The sequence below is a fragment of the Saccostrea cucullata genome, unplaced genomic scaffold (assembly GCF_032062105.1).
Source record: "Saccostrea cucullata isolate Sc308-1 unplaced genomic scaffold, CSIRO_AGI_Scuc_v1 ctg5390, whole genome shotgun sequence".
Taxonomy (NCBI): Eukaryota; Metazoa; Mollusca; class Bivalvia; order Ostreida; family Ostreidae; genus Saccostrea; species Saccostrea cuccullata.
Genome location: NW_026938093.1, coordinates 223 through 24,117, shown reverse-complemented (window position 1 = coordinate 24,117; position 23,895 = coordinate 223). Strand labels below are relative to the sequence as shown.

General features: G+C 35.0%; 2 protein-coding genes across 2 annotated transcripts; one reads left to right on the top strand and one right to left on the bottom strand.

Moving 5' to 3' along the window:
• Window positions 1-3,570: 3,570 nt before the first annotated feature.
• On the bottom strand, window positions 3,571-19,803 carry LOC134249420 (intermembrane lipid transfer protein VPS13D-like). The gene is made up of 26 exons (XM_062731774.1): window positions 19,603-19,803; window positions 18,985-19,186; window positions 18,399-18,587; window positions 17,233-17,399; window positions 16,786-16,839; window positions 16,472-16,552; window positions 15,453-15,597; window positions 15,081-15,253; window positions 13,983-14,106; window positions 13,559-13,631; window positions 13,068-13,224; window positions 12,804-12,882; window positions 11,471-11,698; window positions 10,865-11,101; window positions 10,630-10,734; window positions 9,833-9,982; window positions 9,378-9,524; window positions 9,004-9,137; window positions 8,600-8,781; window positions 8,380-8,453; window positions 8,057-8,224; window positions 7,562-7,765; window positions 7,175-7,428; window positions 4,515-4,672; window positions 4,303-4,403; window positions 3,571-3,684 (listed from the first exon to the last, which is right to left on the bottom strand). The coding sequence occupies exons 1-26, from the start codon at window positions 19,737-19,739 to the stop codon at window positions 3,601-3,603; spliced, it is 3,807 nt and encodes a 1,268-aa protein (XP_062587758.1). The 5' UTR covers window positions 19,740-19,803; the 3' UTR covers window positions 3,571-3,600.
• A 319-nt stretch (window positions 19,804-20,122) lies between these two features.
• On the top strand, window positions 20,123-22,545 carry LOC134249423 (uncharacterized). The gene is made up of 2 exons (XM_062731779.1): window positions 20,123-20,242; window positions 20,505-22,545. Exon 2 carries the CDS (start codon window positions 20,505-20,507, stop codon window positions 22,236-22,238), a length of 1,734 nt encoding a protein of 577 aa, XP_062587763.1. The 5' UTR covers window positions 20,123-20,242; the 3' UTR covers window positions 22,239-22,545.
• Window positions 22,546-23,895: the final 1,350 nt, after the last annotated feature.

The following is a 23,895-nucleotide window of genomic DNA, read 5'->3' as shown; positions in this document are numbered from 1 at the left end:
GAAAAAACAGTTTGAGGACAAACATTTTACAATCATGTTTTCTTCTAGTCTATGCCTAGAAGACAAAATAGCCAACCCAACCATTTGGGAATGTTTTGCTTTTAAAATTACACTAGCTGACATTAATTTAAGTATCGAGATTAACCACAGCTAATTGATTACACACTTACTTCCACTGTTCCAAAAACGGCTCCCATCCCGACAGTTTCCTGTTGTAGTAGTCACCCATCAAAATAAAAGATCCGCTCTCCTCTTGTCTTGGGAGAAACTGCTGGGAGATTTCTGCCAGTGGCACATCGGAGTCCCCACAATCATCTATCAATCAAACGCACACAGAAGATGACTTTATCTGAAATGGGAAGAAAAATAACAGGATCCTCACATTGATCATGGATTAACTGTGAAATTTCATTTAATGGGGATGCTGGTATATAAACTTGACTTTTCTAAATATTGCACTTGTTGTACAAATTTCAATTTAAATCTTTTTCTCCAAATGAAAGCTTCTACATGTGTTTTGCCACTTCAAGAATGTGGGAATTCAGGTTTCTATAGACCTAGTGCTAGTACATGACAGTTATTGTACTCCTAGATAATACTTCAGAAAATGTGAGCAGATTTACCATCAACACACAATAAATGAAAACAGCCATATCTAGTCCATTTCTTCACAGCATTTAGTTTTAACCATGTGTACTTGGCTTTTCACAAGAAACAAACCAGAGATTAGTAACTTTAGCATTTTTATTAAAAGAACCATGATCCACCCCTGACACTAACCTCCATCCCCGTGATATGAAGTCCCCCCTCTTGTGACCGGCCCCTCTCCTCCGGTACTGCGTTCTCAGTCAGCCAGACTGCCGCCTCCATTAAATTCCTCTTCTTCAGATCTAGAGCTTTCTTACAATCCTCCATACTGAAGCCCATATCACTGAGACTGCTTATCTTGTCAGCTGATTATGTACCAAAAAAAAAATAAAGTGAAAGTACTTAACGACGTTCGATCCTGATATTTAAAGTCTTAAACTTTTTTTGTCAAGTATATTTTTAGTTTCTACATACGTAGCTTAATTAAAATTCAAATCAAAAAATGGGGGTCAATATGTTTCTTTTAGCGCTACAGTACATTTAATATGACCTTTCTGCACTGAAATTTGTGTCTTAATTAAAAATAACATCTTCGACTTTTTCCCTCCAATATTTTTATCTAATTAAAGCATGAAACAAAATGAACTCTAAGTCTGTTTAAAAAAAGACACTTAAAAATTGTGACTAAGAAAAAGTTTCAAATTGCTTCGCATAATCAATTATTTGACCTTTCTGCACTAATAAAATGTTATTTTTCCGGCATTGAAAATATAATAAGCAAAAAAATTATTTTAAAGTCTTAAACTTTTTCTGATTTTAAGCAAATAGGTCAAAGTTATCTTGAATATTTAGAAAAGGACATCAAAAGTGGGGGTATATGATGTATGTTTTCCGATATTACTAAAAAAGTGTGAATTTTAAGTTAAAATTGGCTCAATTTTTTCCCGGATTTTCAGAATATATTTACTATATTTGTCACACTTTACTGATAAAATTCATAAGAAATAATCTAATAGATATTTCAGAACCAGCATAACATATTTCACTGCAAAAAACAGCTTTGTGTGCAACCAGCATGGAAAAATAGGCATCCAAAATTAACAGTACTGTTATAGTTCAAATAGAAAAAACTTACCATTTTCGTCTAAAAAACCTTCCACCACAAAATATAGTCCCTAGCTAAATTCTACTTAAATGGAATTTAATCGCGGTTTTTTCATTGAATATAGTTTAATTTGCTTTGAAGAATTCAGTTTTATTGTTAGAACCTAAAAATGATGCTTAATTTTATGAATAAAGGACCTGCGCGAAATACGCTCAAAATATCAGGATCGAACGTCCTTAACATCAGAACAATTCTCACCTCGTGGCGATTTTCTCTTTGTTGTGGAAGAAGAATGGCATTTTTTCTCCAGACCCCCCTTTTTCCCACTCTGAACCTTTTTTAAAGTGGTCATCTTTAGCACCTTTTCTTTGCCTGACCTGAAATTTTCCAAATATGTCAAACATTATCATTATTACATATAAATGAAAAGCAGGAAAATGCAACTTAGGAAACTTATTAATCAATATAATTATTTATAATGTTACATTACCATTTATTATGAGACAAATCAAGCATATAGCATGCTACAAATGGTTTTTTTTTTTAAAGGCCTAGTAGATAATTGACAATGAATATGTACCTAATTACATTATTGTATGTACATGTACGTAATTCTGGCTACCAGTCAGGATGTTCTATTTCCATTGCTGAACTCTTCAAATTAGATAACACAAAACGTACATGCTAATCTCAATCCAATTTTAATGTTAAATGTATTTGTCATTACAATTAAAGAACAGAAGAACTACAAGGCATATGAGAGAGAGCGATATCCCCAAATTTTATCATCCATTAATTTAAAAAAATTTAAAAATACGACATTTCTGTGGCATGTGTATCGTATTTAAATGTTACTTATGATAAACAGAAACATAAACTGTATCATTGTCATTTCTACTCTTGATGGATACAAGTCAACAAAATAAAATATTTCATTTGCATTTTGTTAGAATTTGTTCATTGACTGTAAGATATACATGGTATAAAAAGAGTTTCTCTATAATATAATTGTAGTTTTCACACAATAAGTGCAATCCATTCTTAAATAATAGGATTAAGGCTGTAATGCACTTTTTGATTGACTGAAAAATAATTTATATTGTATAATCTGAGTTATCTACATCACAATGACTTGTGTCAAAAACATATCAATCTGCTCAACGTTACTTTTGAATTTTGCACAATTAAATGTAATTTTTCAGGTGATATTGTCTTTTTTATACACTTAAATCAAATTACATGTATAAGGAAATTCAATGAATTTAATATATTTTACCAAGTTATACGGTATAACCTGTGTTGGAACAGTTTAATACACTTTTTTATTAACCACTTCACGTAAATTCATTTAAAAAGAAATTATATATACTGACTTGCATTTAATTAGAAACTGAATGAAAAAACAAATATTATGAACATTATATGCTTTAATAATCAACAAATGGCAAAATAACAAACAAAGAATTCTAGGTCATATAGATCCATGTCTGTATTAAAAAGAAAGAGTTTTAATAAAATTATAATCAAATATAGTCAAATCTGATTAATACGTTCAGAATACTTGTTTATCATCAGAATTGAAGCACAACATTACGATTAACCAGCTTTTGAATGTTTCATTTACTGACAGATAAATGCAATAATTATCTTACAATCTTTTAAACTAAGTCTTGCAATCATATTTTTAATATCAAGTTACAATTATAATAAATGATTGTATAATCAAAATACATTCTTAGAAATGTGTATGGGGAAAATTGTTTATTATGCAGAGTTTTTCAAAGTTTCTATCTCCAAGTTATGAAGTAATTCACATGTGATGAAATAAATCCAATATGACACGTTTGTTCCTGATGGCTCTATAAATCACATACAACACGTTTGTTCCTGATGGCTCTATTTATCCACTACGTATCTTCAGCCTCTGTAGACGTCAGTGTGTGTTGTTGTTCTTCATACAAATTACGGGCGTAGTTGATCTGTTGACTCACCTGACAAGAAATAGAATACAGTTCAGCATACTGGTAGTGCTCCAGCCTTCATTGTGTTAACATGCACATCCAATGTATGAACTTTTTGACAAAATGTACTTTTATGTCCAAGTCAAAGTTACACAGTTTACAAGAACTCTGTGGTTAACACAGTTTTTCATTACCAGTAAATATGGCCGAATGCAGACAAGCAAATCTGCAGTGTTTTCATCAATATCCAGGTATATGTACATTTTAATACTTGTAATCATGATTCTCGGATAAAGCCAATAATTAAATGATCTGTTTGTTGCACTAACCCTTTCAGTCATGGTCTGTCACACTAACCCTTTCAGTCACGGTCTGTTTGTCAGTTGTCACACTTACCCTTTCAGTCACGGTCTGTTTGTCACACTAAGCCTTTCAGTCATGGTCTGTCACACTAACCCTTTCAGTCACGGTCTGTTTGTCACACTTACCCTTTAAGTCATGGTCTGTTTGTCACACTTACCCTTTCAGTCATGGTCTGTTTGTCACACTCACCCTTTCAGTCATGGTCTGTTTATCACACTTACCCTTTCAGCAATGGTCTGTTTGTCACACTTATCTTTTCAGTCACGGTCTGTTTGTCACACTTACCCTTTCAGCAATGGTCTGTTTGTCACATCTTATCTGGGGGACCCTCTGTTGATCAGAAGCTGATGTTTGTAACCTCACAAGCTCCAGGTAATATCTACCTTCTGTAAATCAACAAAGAAAGATATAATCACTCTAAATATACTTTTCAAGACACAACAGTCATGTAATTGTGTTAAAACCTTCATGTTGACTGGGATAACCCTGTCACTTACTGATTTCCACCACCAGACACTGGAACAGCTCTTTGTGGGGGACCTTGAGAATGATGTTCCCAGAGTCGGCCTCACCCCCCAGTAAGAAATACACCTGTCTAGAGGTGATCAGGGACATCAGTCTGTCTTCTCTCCTCAGCTGTTCTACAGCTATGAAGCTACAACCAACACACAAACAATTTACAGATTTAATTACTTTCTTAATTTACCAAGAACCATATTTTACAACTACTTTGTTTCGTTTCTTAATTTTCTTTCTGCTACAAACTAAAACAAGAGGCCCACGGGCCTTATAGGTCACCTGAGTATCATGTAACAACTTTCCAGCAATTGTATTTGGTTCGTGTTTTATTCCAAAAGCCATGAAATTCACAAATTTTGAAAGAGGCACCACTGCTTATCAAAGGGCAGATTTCAAAGCATTAATTTATTTTTAGTCAAAGTACCCCCATGGCACCCCTGACCCAGTGGCCCTGAATTTATCTATTTTGAAAGAGGCCCCTCTCTTCATTATAAGGCCAGCATTTTCTTTATGTTTAGGTTTAGTTATGAACATGAGAATAAAAAAGTCCCGAAGGAGAAGGAAATAAAAAAAAAAATTTTGATAAATCAATTGTACATTCATTTTTTATGCTATTCTAATAGGTTCCTTACCACTGGACACATAATGCTTACAAATAGGAAAGTAGAACATTTAATTGCTTATTTCATCATCTGCCAGTTCGGGCCAGTTATATAAATTTTGTGATGTTGGTCAAAATATATTTTAAAAAATCAATTCTTTAAAAGTCTTTCAATATATCTTCATTTTTTTAATATGTGTTAGGTGAATGTGTAGACATTGTTCTAAAATTTACTTGATGCCTAAAACTATAATTCCTATCATAAAACAGACAGGGAATATTGGGGAGTAGGGTGAACATTTTTTCAATTAAGTGTAAAATAATTTCTCTGGCTGATACAAATGATACTACATGCCTGTATATATTTGTATATTCTTGCCTTTTAATAGTTGAATTTTTTTTTATTTCTTCAGGTTATTGTTCATTTCTTCCTCAAATGGACTTAACTTCTCCCATTGTTTTATTCATTACATCTGATGCATAAGCAACCCTTATCTGAAGAATGCTGCTTAGACTGTAAGCTATAACAGAGACCTAAACCACAGGAGTCGGCAGTTTTATCAATAAACCAATGTAAACTAACCTATGAGCTTCGCGAGCTCGCTACGCTCGCGAAGCTCATAGGTTAGTTTACATTGGTTTATTGATAAAACTGCCGACTCCTGCGCCTAAACAATGTCGCTGGCAATATGCAATAGCTACCACGGGCAGTTTAAAACCTGGGGGAGGAAAATAATTTACAGACAGATACTTTTGAAATGAATACATAATTATCTCACCAGCATGTCATTGTGCAACAAAGTCGTCAGTATTTTATTTGTCCTTTGAACGGGTGAAACGTTTTGAATGGCACTCGTATCGATGAATTTTACACTAAACCAAGCTATCTTCTCAGATCTAGCTTTATTTACCGGCCGTTTCATCTTAAAACCGGAAGTGCGAGTTCGTAAATTTGAAATCTCGATCCCGACTCATATTTGACATTGGAAAGAAAAAAATTGTTTTATTTTTTTCTGAAAATTCAAAACCTTGGGCGGAGGCTTCGTACCACTGAAAATAAAATAAATCCTGGCCTTAAATATGTAATTAGATCATTAGCATATTAACCAGGAGCAAAGGATAAGATGTTCAAAGAATTCATGCAATTCACTATATAATCATTAGAGCCCCACCCTAAAACAAGAACCCCTGACCCTGGGGCCATAAAATTAACAATTTTGGTAGAGGCACTCTTTTTCATCATAACTATGTACTTAGTTAGTTTATTTAATACCCAGGAGCAGAGAAGAAGATTTTCAAAGAAATAATGTATTTTCACTATATAATCAATAGAGCCCCGCCCTAACACCAGAACCCCTGACCCTGGGGCAATAATTTCACAATTTTGGTAATAGGCACTCTAGTTAATCTTAAGTATGTACTTTGTTGGTTTATTTAATACCCAGGAGCAGAGAAGAAGATTTTCAAAGAAATAATGCATTTTCACTACCTACTTATTTAGCCCCGCCCTAGCACTAGAACCCCTGACCCTGGGGCCATGAATTTCACAATTTTGGTAGAGGACTCATTGCTGATTACAATCATGCAAACAGTTCGATTGCTTGATGTCCAGGAGTAAAGAAGAAGATTTTTAAAGATTTCATTAATTTTAGTGGTTTGGCCCCACCCCTCAGGCCCCAGGGGGGGCAGGGATCATGAAATTCACAATTTTTGTTCCCCTTCACCCATAGATGCTTTGTGCCAAATTTGGTTGAAATTGGTTCAGTGGTTGCAGAGAAGAAGCTGAAAATGTTCAAATGTTAACGCACGACGAACGACGCACGACGACGGACGAAAACAGATAGCAATAGGTCACCTGAGTTTACTCAGGTGACCTAATAAAAGTTCTAAAATATGATTTCCATATGTACACAAAGGAAACAAAAGAACATTTTTTCAAAGAGTGATAAATAAAATATGTATCGACTTACTACGATTAAACTTTACAAGGAAAAAAACTGTTTTTACTAGTAGATTTTTATGTTATCTAATAATTACAATTCCTCCAGGTTCTTCTTGTTGAGATCATGCAGTAGTTTCTGTGACTTGGCATCGTTTTGAGAATAAGGAGGCAGCAGCATGCCCGCCCCGTGACAGCACCGTGGGAGTCGGAGGGGCGGGGGACTGATACGAGAGCTGCTACTGCTGGTGTCCCTGATAGCATTAGCTGCTCCTGAGGCAAGGTCGAGTACTCCCACTACAGGCTTAGTCACCGTACCAATCACTCCCTTCCCTATCCCTGTCACAAAGCCCTGATAACACATAAAAGCAAATTACAGCCAGAAGCATCAAATATAATTTTTTTCTTCAATTTTTTTCCCTTTTTAACTAGTCTTCAACTTCTTAAAATATTCATAGCACATTGAAGTTCCTACTATGAATTACCTCAATACCATCTTCCTTGAAGCCGTCATAGGGCTGAGTAAATATACTGGTCACAGCACCAAACAGTCCATTACCAAAACCTTTGACCCCGGCCAGTATATGCCCCCCGCTGGACTGGGCACCAGTCCTCAACTGCTCCCTTCTGTCCTGGTAATTCTTGTCCATGTTCAATGTCCCAAGACCATCAGACAGTGATCCAACCACCTATAAACATCAAACAGCATGAAGCACAAGACACTTAAAAACTTCATTTTCAAAATCTAATCTAAATTGATGATTCAAAAGAATGCTGTAGAAGTAATTTTTTCCGCATGGTATTAATTTACCCTATCTACGTGGTCATAAATTTTCTGCAGAAATTTGTCCAAGCGTACTTCAAATAAATGAAAGGCATATAGTGAGAGTCTGGGAAATCTGCGTAATTTTCTACCCGCGGATTAAACAGAAATTAAAGCAGTAGCTGGTGCTAATTAAGTTGCAGAAGAAGCTAATTACCTTGGCAGCCGAGTTGGACACTCCATGTGTGACGTTCTTCAGGAGACCCCCCACATTGCCATCATTGATCAGACCAGAAATTCCCTCTGTGACATCATTAAACAGACCCAGGGGATTCCCCAGAAAGTCCACAGAACCCAGGATCTTTGCTGCCTGACTCTTCAGCTCCTGTCAAACAAGGCAGATCATACAATGAACATTATATAAAGAAAATGTACAAGACTTAGTGTAAACACAGGGTTTACTTTAAAAACTTCAATTACATAACAGAGTGAGTTAGAAAAAAGAACTGTTATTTTAAGGGCTGACATAAATGTAAATACCTCAGTGTAGTGGAATCCTATCTCTTTCTGAAGGAAGACAATGGTTTCAAACAGGTGACTTTTGATGAAAGGATCTGTTGAATATTGAGAATATTACAATATCTTGAAAACTAGACTTTCAAAACATCAGATTCATACATTTAGGGCATGAGTGTAATTTAAGGAAAAACCTGTTGGATAGTAATTAATTTTTAAGTTTTTATTCTACTTCAGACATTACCAAGATCCACTTTGGCGTCTTCGAATCTGACAAGTGGTAAAGACATGTCTCTCTTGAGAGCCTTCAGGTCAGCTGACAGTTTGGAGGCAGTGAGCATGCTCAGATTGACACGACTCGTGTGGATTTTCAGGAGTCCAAAGTAATATCTCTTGGTCTTCACTGAAGTGGCAGCTGCAAGTGCTCTGTAAAAAGTTGGTGTAATATGCTAAGTATGTAAATGATCAGTTTGCTTCAATGTATCTGTATACAGTAATAAATCCATTTACTTGAAATCAAACTTTCCAACTTACTGTAAAGTTATATTCTGTACATTACATAAAACTGCAACTATATGCATCGACTGTAAAAAATTTTACTCTTTCTGTAACAGTCATAAGCACTAGTTATCTCAGTCCACCACTTACTTTCTGGGATCCTCCCCCTCTGTGACTTTCTCATCCAGGTGGTCAGTTGACCCAAATCCACAAAACTGTAACAGCTTCCATAACAGTTCCTCCTCTACCTGAATGCTCAGTTTCTTCATGTTTACAATCAAGTGCTGAAAAAGGACAAATTTTTTGAATAAACACATCAGGTCTACTAAATATCTATTAAAGAAAATTTTGATTTTCCACCCTTGAACCACTGGATGCTACATGTATATGCCAAAAGTAAATGAAATTGGTTCAGTGGTTTCAGAGAAGCTGAAAATATTCAAAAGTTTACTATCCACTAACAACACACAAAAAGATAGCCATCAGAGAGACTCTGGTGACCTTAAAATATATTAACTATTTACTTTATAAATCTCTGCATTCCACTTTGAGTTGGGAATTTTCTGGGCCACCACATGAAGAGCTGGGGTATTCTCTGGGACGTCTCTTCTAGGGGTAGGTGTGACGTACAACAGAACAGGTCTGGTGGCTGAGAACAGCTGATTATCTATCTGTACAAACAAGTTAGTACAAAATAACACAAGCTGCATTTTGAACTTCTTTCTTACATCAAATCATAAAATTGAAAAATCCTTTTTAATCTGAAATTAAAATCATTGATAGAGCATTCTTCAAATTTACACTCACAGTATACATCCATATGTATTTGGCATTTCGTTTGTTTACAAAATCATTCGTAATACTACAATATTTGACTGAAAAAAACCTTTCTGAACTTTTGTTTGAAAGGTGATGTGCTACTGACTTTTACCTTATCACTGGTACTGTATTTCATAAATCAAAATTTGTCTTAACGTACCTGTACATTGGCTACTGCTACATCCACGGTCATGTAATTAGGGTTAGAGATGTAGTCCAGAGAAATGTTCTGTAGTGAGATATAGACCAGCTCCTCAGGGCTGTAATTCACCAGAGATAAACCCAATCCACCCTTCAGACTCATACAAATCTACAATATATAAGATCAATCAGTATTTTAAGATAACTACGATTTTCTATCACACCTTTTGCAGGATACCCGTTTTAAAATAGAATCGTTCAAAATTGGATATCAATCAATATTTATTCAATATAAACCAGAAGTCTCTGTCGAGACTGTAGCTCTACTGGTTTACACTTAAAACAAAGGAAGAGAAAAGTAGCAGTTGTGACTTGAGAATTCAAAGCAGGAATCAATAGAAAAATGATCCTTGACACTCAACAAAATAAAAACTGATGCACAGAATTATGTATCTTAGTGTAGTCTACTTGTGAGCCAAGTTATATTAAAATCGGACCAAAACTAAAGGAGGAGTAGCATTTGAAAGAATTTCACAGAAATTTCTATTTTTAGCAACCATGGCAACACTGTTCATCAAAATCAAAAACCAATGCACAGAATTATGTATCTTAGTGTAGTCTACTTGTGTGCCAAGTTATATTGAAATCGGACCAAAACTCTAAAAGGAGTAGCATTTTGAAAAATTGTTTACAGACAGACAGACAGACTGACAGACGCATTACTATCGCATAAGCTCTTCTGGTCTCTGACCAGTAGAGCTAAAAATTAAAAAAAATATTTCAATGATGTGACATCAATTAGTGTTCATGACTGACCTCTAAGCTAGATTTCTTCTCTGCTGATTTATCTTCTATTTTAGCCACCTTATCTTCTTCACAAACAACCCAGTCTTGGTAGTTCTTTGTTACTTCAGCAACAGACTACACATATCAAGGGTAGAGTTGTTAAACTGCTCATTGACAACAATTTACATTTATCATCTTCAGAAAAATTTAAAATTTTCCACAAAACAGTCAATCAATGCCTTTTGTTTGGGGACAACAAACTTACTCCTTGAGAGACATCAGTGATTTGCAGAACTCTGATTGGTCCATCCATGACGGTCCTGACAGCCAGACAGCCGGACCCTGGGAGGAGCCTCTGTCTGTCAATCTTCATGTGGGCGGGTACACTCCTCCCTGAGGGGGGACCAGGCCCCACAACAGCTACAGCGGAGTCCCTCAGACACTCCCCCCCTCCCAGGGTCTGTACACACATAGCACCATCAGCACAGCACAATCGACCATCCTGAAACAACAGCCATAGAGTAAAACCCTGGGAGTGCAAGCAAGGTAAAATTCTTTAAGTCATATTAAAATTCATAATTATAAATCTTAAATTTAAATTTCTAAAAACACTTTCTTTACTTTTTTTTCTAGGTACATTGTTTGTTTGTTACTTTTTTTTACAATAATAAAGTTAAACGTTGTAAAGTGTCATTGAGATAAAATTCAACTGTATACACACAAACATTCAAAATTTACTCACTTCTTGCATCATCATTTTGAAAATTTAATTTTAGCAATAGCCTTTTTTATCTTGATTTCTACAGACTTTTTAAAACAAATATGATTGATTAAAACCATAAAATGTTTATTTAACCAATACAAAATCTACCTCGGTGAACTTCCAGGTCTGTGTGGCTTTCCTGCGCTCGTCTCGTTTTCTGAGGGTGAGGGGGACAACCCTCCCCGGTCTGGGGGCGATGTCATCTATGTCCAGTACCATGCTCTTCCCTGAGGGGTAGGAGGACCGATTGTGGGGGTCTCGGGGAGATATCGACCCCTCATGCTCTAACATACCCCCGCTGGTCATTCTCCATAACTGGTTACGATTACCAATCTCCTGTTAATCAATAAATTATCTAATTACCAATATCCTAGCTTTACAGACATATTGTCAAAAACATGTTACTGTAGATGCATTCACAGCACATAAATTGAATTCACATAATAACCTAGGAGGACTTAAAACCTTCATTTGACTTAAACTCCAAAATTAAATTAATCAACAGTCAAGTTATCTTATTAAAGGTACTTGGACACAGATTTGAAGTTAATCTTTTCTAATTTTTTCTGTTTAATATCACGAATTATATATTTTAATAGCATTTCACACAAAAAATAAATAAATTAAAAATCTTATTTCGTTTAAAAGTTATTAAAACTTTAAATTTTTGGCGGGTTTGATTGACACATCCTTGCACTTTCACATATTTTAACTTTATTCTTAATCCTTAGGAAAAGTGGCAATTTTGATGTGTTTTAATGAGAAATATTAAAAACTTTTATCAAGAAAAATAATTTTATTCAGAGTAGAAATGTTAGAAAGCAAAACACTTTCACAAGTATCGTCATTCCGAACTAAGAGATGCGTGCAGATTTTAGCAAATCGAGCACACTCGTGTTATGTAAACAGTTTTTGTCAACAGGGCTCGAGTTCTATTCTTGTTTATATTTAGAATTCACTGGGTGTGTTCAATCGTCACAGTCTGCTTACCACAACTACACGGACTGACAATGTATTGTGTGTTTGTTTTGCTTTCGAACGTGTCTACTCTGAATTTTCTGGATAATAGTATTAATATTTTTCATTTATACAAAACGAGATTGCCACTTTTACTAAGGATTAAGAATAAAATCAAATTTGTGAGCGTGCACCGATATGTCAATCAAACCCGCCGAAAAATTTGAAATATCAATATCTTTTAAACGAAATAAGATTTTTAATTAATTTTTGTGTGAAATGCTATTAAAATATATTATAAGTCGTAATCTTATAGAGAAAATAATAACGTAAATCTGTGTCCAAGTACCTTTAATGTTTCCTTATATTTATTCCAATTTCTTTCCTTAGTCATCATTATGCCAAACCTCATTCATTGAAAAATGAAGAAAAAAGCTATTACTTCTAAAGCTGCATGTATTTTGCAAAACATATATTACTTTACCTTTTTACAAAATTTGATGTACTGATCTTGAACAACTTCTAAAACCAGTTCTGTGTGAGGACTATCCTGTGTCGACCTTCTTAAAATAGAAATAATTAAAATTTAAACATTCAAGATTAATTGATTAATTATAAAATGAAGAATTGCATGATTTCATTTTGACAAAACCTGCAAGTGAAACTACATCAAAACCAACATTTTATTACAGAAAACTGATTTCCAATTCTAGACTAATATTGATCAAGCTTATTAAATAGAACACACCTTGGAAAGGTAGCTGATGCTCTGAGGTAAATAAAGTTAGGATAACAGAGTTGCTTCCCTTCCTCCAGTTTGTCCATATTGTAGGTGGCACTAGTTCCTCCCTTAACTCTCAGTGTTATGGAGTGACTCAACATTGGCTCATCCCAGGCATAAGGTACTATCGGGAATTTTACATTTAAAATTCAGTTTTAAAGAAATATACTTAATATAGACACTGACAATATAATTGTATCTATTAATTAGGGCAGAGAAAAGCAACTGACATATACTGTATACAGGATTATTTTCGCCCCGTTTTATTTCCCTTTTGAACTTGTGAACAATTTTGCCTTATTTCATATTCGCCCAGCCTTAGTTCTGTTTAAGAAATTATGAGGTGTAATTTGAATTCGCCCCATTTAAATTCGCCCAATCAAGGAGAGGGCGCCAGTGGCAAAAATAAAACGTGGTGAAAATATCCTGGTATACAGTACATGTAATTTGAGGCTTACATTGTACCCGAGGCTGAACAAAAGCTTTCAGCTTCTGTTCTGTTGTGTCACTTTGGAAATATTCCACAGGAATCTAAAATATTGAATTGAATGAAAATTGCATACCGTATACGTAAAATTTTTAGCGAGGATTTAATTTTGGCATTATTAGCGAGGGTGTCCAGGTTGCTAAAATTGAATATCGCTAAAAATTAGTTGCGTTTATTTGTAATAGCTTCTTAATTGTACATTTTAAAATCGCTAAAATAACATCTTGCTAAAAATAAATTACCTGATTTTAAGGAAAAATTGCTGAATTTGCATCTCGCTAAAATTTCCACTTATACGGTATAGATTGTCCTATAATTCAGATTCTATAATTACAAGACAATACAACTATTTTTCCTCAGAGTTTTATATAATATACAAGACAAAGTCCACTAACTTCAGCCCAGTTGTCGATTCTGATGGGAGGGGGGACTTCCCCTGCGTCCCCAAACACAATGAAGTAGGTGGGTCCCTCCATCACTATCTCCACCTTCAGCAGATGACTCACGTTCTGATCATCCCTAAAAATAGATTTACACATTTATTCAGGTAACATCTAATTCATCACAACTCTCATAAAGAAAGCAGCACTGAATTTTTTTCATTGTGTCTCAATTTCTTTTGGACAAGAACTCCCCAAAGCCATGTATAATATGTGAAGATCTACGATGAGTAGTTGCTGAGAAAACTGCAACGAAAATTTGTCATGTATAAAACGGACACACAAACACACAAGGGTAAAACAGTTTATTATATGATTGAATAATTTCCATCTCTCTGATTGGCTGAGATCCAACTATGTTAGAAAAATATTACGTTGTATTGACCTGCACGTGACGTTCCAGGTCAATACAAGGATTTATTTCCTCTACATTGATCTAAAAATAGATTGGGATATTCCAAATTGATACAAATTGTTTTGGAAAGCTATTTAAACGACTATGATTTTTTTTTTCATGTGAACAAAACATAAACGAATATATATTTTAGGGTGAGGGTGGTAAGAGGGGATGCAGGGACCCCCCTCCAACACTTTTACTGTTTTAACTTTTTAGCAGTCATTTTTTCCTGATAATACTCCTTCCTTTCAAAATCTATCCTAAAAAAGACTGCCATTATATATTTTTTCATGGCAACTAAAATTGATAAAAAAAAAATCAAATTGATACTACTGGTAAGGTTTATTCACATTTTAATTCTGCTTCTGTCTTGTATTTGGCTAGGACTTAATCAAATGCAAACAAGTAATGAGCTGTATTATTTAATATCAGTGAATCATATAATAAAACAATTATTGCTGTTTTTTCGGTCAATACAATGATTTAGCCATCTTCGAAGTACAATATTCACCTCGCCCTTCGGGCTCGGTGAATATTGCACTCCTCAGATGGCTAAATCATTGTATTGACCTCAAAAAACAGCAATAATTGTATAATATCCCCCTCTCCTTCGCAGCAGGGGTATAAATATTATTTACAAGAAGATCAATTCATACCTTATATTAATGTGGAAAGAATCCGTTTTGTCAATTCTGAATCCACCTGACCAGGAGGAAGATCCCACATCCAATAGATTTACACATAACAACTGGTCAAGGTCAAGTCTTGGCCAATGAAATGGAAGCTTACATTGTGGAAGGGCAATCAAACAGGTGTCTAGCTTCATTGTCTGCAAGAGATCAAGTTTACAAAATGTGCACAAAAATCTAACTTCCGTGGCAATTCCTAAAATGAATTTATATCCTGAGAAAAAATGAACTGAATAAATTATGTTTTCCCCTTTCCTGGCATGAAAATTTACACATACATGATATTCTCTGAAAACAATTTAAGAAAATCGCCATCAAATGATTCCAACATGTACTCACTTCAGACTGGGCAAGATGTCTCTGAGCGATCGCTAATTTGTGACTGGATTGGTTGTCAATTTCATACAAGGGGGCAAAGGTCACAATGTTTGTGTCAGCATAGAGTCCCTTCCCTTGGTGAACCCCTATACCAATGTTGTACACCCTTAAAAACATATATATAAAATTCAATACAAGCCTAATCAGATCTTCATATTTAATTAAAAAAAAAAACCCACTTTTTATTGAAAGTCAAAATTCTTTTTTTATTCATAATATGATCAGTTTATCACGGCTCTTAAAATATTTCTTTACAGGTAATTATATAAGTTATATACTGTATCATTAAAAAAAATATTGGCTGCACGTAACAGGAAGATTACATGGCCTGCTTATAAATAAGTACTGTAAACCAACTTTTATTTGCGTGCGAGAAATTTTCGCGAAGTTCGCGAGAACCTCGTCATCGCGAATATTTCTCGCCGCGAATGGGTCCTTAAAGTCTTTTTCTATTAAAAACAGTTCCAAAAACGGCTTGATCGCGAAAATTTATCGTCAAGAACTAGTTTACTCCCAGTAAATCGTGAAATAAAGTTGTGGCGAATAAAAGTTGGTTTACAGTATCTTTGAGTGTGTGAAATATGATTCATAAATTTAAATTTAATTTAAATTTATTACAATAATACCTTTTTAAGGAAAATATAGTATAAGAATTCCAAAAGTTAAAATAAATAAGCACTAAGAAAACAGTACACCAATATGACAAGACCCTATATTTTTAAGCCCTCAGGTACTTCATGCCAATCCAAAGCCAGGAGATAAAATACAATACAGTGGGGTATGGTATCGGATACTATCAGTAGTACAGTGGGGGTATGGTATCGGATACTATCAGAACACCCTGGGGCCTCCTCATACAGTCATGCTCCTCCCTTCACCCGAGACAGAACTGCTCCCCTCCCAGCCTCTATTGGACTTACTGTGTGTTAGGGATACAAATGGCCAAGGACAGCTTGGCTTGACTTTGTAGTTGTACTAACCAGTCTGGGCGGTTGCCAGTCTTGGGAACCACATTCAGTCTCCTCATGCCGGTACCACTCTCCAGGGAGAACCGCTTACACCTGGGTCAGATAAAAGGACAAGAGTAAGCTTGCAAGTACACCATAAATTGTTCCAAAATAAAATTTAAATCATGAATGAAAAAATTTTTTCCTTTGAAAAATTTTAACTCAGAATATAAAGTAGGCAAACAATAGTTCCATTGGTCATGATTTAAGTGAACATGCATCTACACAACCTAAGGGATGCTTTTTACTCAGCTGAGCTAAAATAAATATCAAAAGTAAAGTATTACCACACAGGGACACTGTCTGGACCCTGCACTGACTTTCCTACTCTCATTGTACATCTGTCAAAGGAAAAAAAAAGTAAGTAATCAGTGAAGAAGGAACAGTTGAATGTATGCTAAGAGGCATCATCCTATCAAATTAGCTTATCAGGGTCTATTTACAGTAACTTGAGAATTTAGTCCTTCATTCAGAAAACACACAGGAAAGTGGTGAGGTCTAAATATCAGTGAACAACTTTGAAGGAATGTTAAACTAGGAAACCAACCATACCTCAAATAAAATTCCTTACAAATACATTTAGAGAAAAGGAATTAAAAACTATTTCATTTCTTACTACAAAGCTACGATGTTCATTAAATCTTTGAAAATGATGTTCAAAGAATTCATGGTTTTCAGCTTTTGAAACACATATATACAGTAGTGAAGCTATAAGATAATGACAATGTGCTCACAGATTGGGAAGGTCCTTCTCGGCGTAACAGAACAGTAGTGGGGTGACGGAGCGGGCCAGTTCATGTTCCTCGTACTGTCCACCAGCATCCTGCTGGGAGAAGTCCTGTTTGAACACCAGGGGGAGCCCTGACTTGTTGACCAACCAGTAAGGGGCCGTCACATGGATCTAGAAAGAAGATAATCACATGGTTATTTCTATAATGTTCATGAGAAACTTTAGAGTAGTTACATAATAATCATAAATCATCCCAGAATTAATATAAAACAGTCTTCGAAATTAAGCGGTAGCCCGATGACCGAGTCTAGTAAAATCGGGATCGGGCTACCAAAAATTATTTACGCGCATGCCTGATGGGCTATTTAGTAAATTTGCGGTGGCGATTGTTAAGTATGATTCCTTTTATAAAATATCAAGAAGGGCTATCCCAGGTCAGTGATTCACGAACAGGAGGGCTCTTGCAGAAGAAATAAAAGTTGGTTCACAAAATGAAGTACGTAGAATCAAAGCGTCAGGGATATTGGCTGGAAATCTGACCATGGACTGAATACACCGGTACTACGAATCACCGAAATGCCCCTAGGAATCACCGAAATACACCTTAATTAATTTTCTTATGAATAAATAAAAGAGTAATAAATATATGATATCAACTATTCTTAAACCCAGATACATAGTTAAATTTTCATAATCTTACTGTAAGTATTTCTTTATTTAAAGATGTGTGCATGTCACACTGTTAACTGCAGCTGAACTGATGCAGAAAAGTATTTAAAACAATCTAAGTGATTTTGAACGTTTAGTGATCAAATTGAATTAGATCAGAAATGCAAATGTGATTGCACTTATCAAAACATATTTTTTTAATTTGTTATTACTCTTGAGTTGGGCTTAGCCTAGTAAAATTTCATTTGGGCTACCAAATTTTATACTTTAACTTGCCCTACGGGCTTGTAGTCAAAAAAGTTAAGCGCAAGACTGTAAAATACATTGAAAGTTTATTTATAACAAAAAAACTACAAACATTTACTAGGGCTCTTCTAATTATCTTTCAAGAGGAAAAATAGAAAAATACAATGAAACCTTCAACAATTTTACAAGTAAATTGTACTAGTTTTAATAAAGAAATCAATGTTTTCAGCAGCATCAGAATTCACTAGAACCTACAGAGACAGATCCTCCCTTCCTGAAGATGATTTTGATGACTAACTCCAGCAGCCGTTTCTTGGTGTCGTACAGACGAATCTTGACCTTGTGGTACTGGGGGCAGGTGGTGACAGGGGGAACCACCAACTCTTTACAGGTGGGGAAGTTCTCCAGATTCAGTCCCAGCTCCAACGCCTGCTGGGGATCGGCCTGTAACAGATAGTGTGTGTGAATAAACTTAAGTTTAGGCTACCTGAGATTGTTTTCATACTAGTTTAATCTTCTTTGCCCAGTAGTTAATTTTGACATTGAATGCAATTTTCACAAATTTATAATTATCTCCCCTTGCAAGAAGGTGTGGCCCTTAAACCTTTATATAAACAAACTACCAATGTGGATCACAGTAGATTATACAGGACTTTTATTTAATGAATGCCTTGAGCCTGCTTGTGCTTACAGCATGTAGGGGAGTACATTTTAATGAAGGCCTCAAGCCTGCTTGTACTTACAGCATGTAGGGGGGTACATTTCTCAATCCTGACTGTATACTTACAGCATGTAGGGGAGTACATTTTAATAAAGGCCCCAATCCTGACTGTATACTTACAGCATGTAGGTAGGCCTTCTCTCCTGTCTTCACTGTTCCACAGATCTGTGTGTCTTTGATGTAGTATCTCAGCTCTATGGGCAGAAGGTTACGAATGATCACAGGTGGACGTATGGATACTGTGTGTCCTGGTAGAATCAAACTCGAGTCCTCTGTCAGTAATTGCTCAGGGTAGTTCTCCCGCTTGACTGACACACAGAATCTAAGATATACAAACACATCCAATCAAATTCTACCAGAAGACAAATAAATTTCAATCTAAACAACAAATCTTCTTTTTCAAAATTAAGAATACCATCCATCACCCAATATACTCTCTTTCCCATTTTTGGCAATGATTTATTTTAAGTTAACTGTTTATCAGGCAATTACTTTGTTCTATATACCGAACAAAACTGGTGATAATTTATGCAAATCAATTTGTTTTACCAATGCTTGCAGAGAAATAAATTGGAAATTGGATTTATATTCATTTAATGAAAAATATAAATATAAATCAATATATAAATTCAAAACTTAATTTTTTTTAATAATTATCCATTGTAGATAAAACAAATAAATTGACTTTTTTCTGCTGCATACAACAAAGAAATAAAGGTTTATAGGAGTTAGTGTTACCTATAAACACCATTCCTTTCCGAAGAGTCACATTTCATTATTCTCTCCTTGACTTCCCCTGCCAAACCAACATGCTGCCATTGGATTGGTTGATTGCAATACTTGACCGGCCAATCAGATGGCCTAACATAGAGCATGGAAGACACATATGGAAGTGGAAGTGGTAAGGTTCCATTGGCTGGGATTTCAATGATGTTAAATTTACCTGTATGCAGAAAGATACACTTTTAACAAAACTGTTATTCTTTTAACCTTAGCTTTAGCCAACCCACCCCCACCCCACCATTCACATACAAGATCCAAATAAGTGAAGATGGAGATATTTGGGAGAAGGGAAAACATACTTAGTCTGTTATTCAATAAAAGCTTAATACACATATTTTTTTAATCTCACCAAATTTGAAATTCAGAATTTGTTTAAAATTTTTTCCATGTAATAACAAACTACATTTATCAAAGGTCCTGGAATGTTCTTCATTTAGTCAATTTAAAAGTACAGGTGATACATTTAAATCTATATTTATCTCCAACCAGGAAGTAAATTACAGATCTCGTCAAAGTCTCGACTAAAATCTCACTCTGACATTCCAAAGTTTGTTTGTTAGCAGATATATACATTTAGAGGTCATTTGCATTAAAAGTAAGTACTGGGTTGTCTGCAGACAGGAAATTTAAATTTTTCTCAAAAAAGGAATTTTTTTCATTAAGTACAACTTCTCTTACATAACTTAAAGTTTAATACAATAGAGTAGTTTTGAATAGGGAGATTCATCTTCAGTCTATAATTAGAGCCAGACAACATTATTGCAGTTCAGCTTTAACAATTAAATTGAAGATGTAATTTAACTGCTGCAGTTCCGGAACCCATATGCATGTAACAAACTTTTAAATGTTAATTTCAGATGGCACATTCCAAACCTAAAATTCCAGGCACTGCCCAACACTTTCTAGAATGTGGTTTTGAAGATTGTGAGAGAAATTGTGAATTTTACTGCAATTCCTGCCATCATCAGATGTGTAAACCATGCAGAGACCAACATTTAAAGATTCCAGAAAACAAAAACCATGAAGTGGTCCTTTATCAGAAACGTAGACGACAACTTCCTGTGAAAAAATGCAAGATCCACCCCAACAAAGAAGTAGATATTTACTGCAAAGACTGCAATATTCCTTTATGTTCAAAGTGTTCAACAATGCAAGAGCACCAGAGACATTGCTTTATCGATTTAGAATCTATTTATACAGAGAAATTTGAACTTTGCCAAAAGGAACTCTCTAAAATCCATAATTACTTTGTTCCTACGTCACAGGATTTACAGAGAGAAGTTCGGGAAGATGCCACAGAAGTTAAACAGATCATGGACAGCATACGGACATCCATGAAGGCTGAAGCCGAGTCTCTCAAAAACATGGTGGACACAGTGCTCTCAGAAAATATGGAAGAATTAAACCAAATAGAGAAGTCATTACTGGAGAAATTAAAGAGCCAAGAGAAGACATTTGATGATTATATTGCCTATCTCAGGGACCTTGTTAAAGAGTTCCAGAATTACCTGTCCTCTACTGAGCTCACTAACTTCACAACTCAACTTCTAGACAACTTAAAAATAAAATCCATACCAGAAACCACAAAACCTATCACACCAGAATTTTCTTCTGTTGGATACAACAAAAATGATGTTGCAAAGTTATTAGGGAAAGTAATTAAATCAGATAGAAAGGCAGAACTAAGAAGAGTAAAGTCAATGGAAATTCTTCCTATTGCTACATCAATGAAATCTACAAGTGAACAGACAAAACAAGATAAACATGTGAAATCTGACAAGAAACAAACAATGTCTCTATCTGCCTCTGTCACCAAGGTCAGGGAGTTCAATGTACCAGGTGTTGATAGTGTATACCATGTATCACTAGATCAATCAGACAGACTCTGGATCAGTGACAATGTGGGTAATCTTGTCCAAACAGATCTACAGGGGAATGTGATACAGAAGATAAAAACCAGTGGTGGACTTGGTTACCACACAGTCACACAGGACAGGGATCTGATCTTTACAGACCAAGACAAGAAAGTCATCAATAGGATAGCACAGGATAATAATATCACTGAATTCATTAAAACTGGAGACTGGGAACCACGCAGCATACACTCCTCCCACATCAACGGGGACTTACTGGTGGGGATGAGGACAGATGAAGAGGGTAAAGTCACCAGGTACAACAAGACAGGAAAAGAACTACAGAACATACAGAGGGATAGCGAAGGATGGGAACTGTATAGTAATCCACACTACATCACAGAAAACATCAATGGAGATATCTGTGTATCAGAATATAATAAAAGGGCAGTAGCGGTGGTGAATAAATCAGGACAACACAGGTTCTTCTACACAGGTCAGGAGTCATGGTTCTATCCCTATGGAATCTGTACTGATGTCCTCGGTCACATCCTGGTGTGTGATGTTATCAGTAACACTGTACACCTCCTTGATCAGGATGGTCAGTTCTTGTCTCTATTACTCACACCACAACAAGGGGTAGGGTATCCCATTAGTGTGTGTGTGGATGATGAGAACAATCTCTATGTAGGACAATATAAAACCAACACACTGACAGTGTACCAGTATCTACAGTGATTCTTATTCTGACATAAAACACTTTGTTTGAATATCCTGAATAGTGTACCCTTCAATAATCATTATACTGAACAAATTGCACAATACTATTACATGTAATTGATTTCAATAGTAAACATTTCATGAATACTTTTTTGGATTCCCAATTAAAAGATATCTGTCTATTTTACTATGTGGTGAATGGTGAAAATGATTATGAAACAAAATAATCTACAGTAAAACATGGTTATAGTGAAATGCTTGTAATTACATGTAATTCCTGCTAACAATATGCTTTTAAAACATTTTGTAAATTAAAATTGCACATCCCTGGAATTTCACTTTCAGCTTATTTTACTGTACTGATCAGGGTTCTCCACATTTGAAAATTTAACCATGGAGGAAGCTGCGTAAAGACAAAATGTGACCAAAAACTCGAATGCGCATTAGACTTCCTAATCTTCATTAATCAATGACTGGTTTAACAATTTGTAAACTTTACCATTGCAACACAAAACAATGGAATAACTAACTCTGTTTAAAGTTTTAAAAAAATAAGATTAAATATTGAAAGGATTTATCCTGTATTTTACCTCACAAATGTACCAGAAGTTGCCCAAAACTGTAGTAATCTTCCGAAGGAATTAAAAAATATTGTTGATACATAAACCAGGGCAATATTATTCAGAAATTTATAATTGTAAGAATTGTTGTAGCCTGTTGTATGAAATGTTTTGTTTAAATATGACTAAAACTGATGAATGGGTAGTATTTTTTAAGTAAACACACAAAGGAACAATTGGATGAGTGTCCTTTTTTCTAAGCATTCTATTTTTCTAGATAATGAGTTTTTCACCAAGTTCTGTTTACTTCTCCACGTGCCCCAGTGCTAAAATAGCGCCACGCGACGTCTCATAACAACGGGAAGTAACTCTAAAAATAAGACGGCGATTGACACTTAGGTCCTATGCACATTTTATCGAAACGATAATAGTCAAATCTTAAAAAACACAGCAGGGGAAATTAATTAAATACAGAGGAATATTGATTTTTTACAGAGTATTTTTGGGCTAATATCATCAAGATTTCAGACGTTAAACCAGAAGTCTCTGTCGAGACTGTAGCTCTACTGGTTTGTACTTGGCATTTTAAAGGTATTTAACAGAAAATTCTATTTTTAATAACCTTGGCAACACCGTTCATTGAAATCAAAAACTGATGCACTATTCTATGTATCTAAGTGTAGTCTACTTGTGTTCCAAGTTATATTGAAATCAGACCAAAACTGTAGAAGGAGTAGCATTTCAAAGGAATTTCACAGAAAATTCTATTTTTAGTAATCATGGCAACACTGTTCATTGAAATCAAAAACCGATGCACTATTCTATGTATCTTAGTGTAGTCTACTTGTGTGCCAAGTTATATTGAAATCAGACCAAAAATGTAGAAGGAGTAGTGTTTCAAAGGAATTTCACAGAAAATTCTATTTTTAGTAACCATGGCAACACCGTTCATCGAAATCAAAAACTGATGCACTATTATATGTATCTAAGTGTAGTCTAATTGTGTGCCAAGTTAAATTGAAATTAGATCAAAAATGTAGAAGGAGTAGCATTTTAAAGGAATTTCATAGAAAATTCTATTTTTAGTAACCATGGCAACACCGTTCATCGAAATA

Bases quoted from the DNA above. Each gene is read 5' to 3' on its own strand.
- LOC134249423 (XM_062731779.1), top strand. From the start codon at position 20,505: ATGGCACATTCCAAACCTAAAATTCCAGGCACTGCCCAACACTTTCTA.
- LOC134249420 (XM_062731774.1), bottom strand. From the start codon at position 19,739: ATGCTCTATGTTAGGCCATCTGATTGGCCGGTCAAGTATTGCAATCAA. The intron at 10,735-10,864 runs GTAAGTTTGTTG...TGATATGTGTAG, and splicing joins TCACTGATGTCTCTCAAGGA to TCTGTTGCTGAAGTAACAAA. The intron at 7,766-8,056 runs GTAATTAGCTTC...TGATGTTTATAG, and splicing joins TGTCCAACTCGGCTGCCAAG to GTGGTTGGATCACTGTCTGA.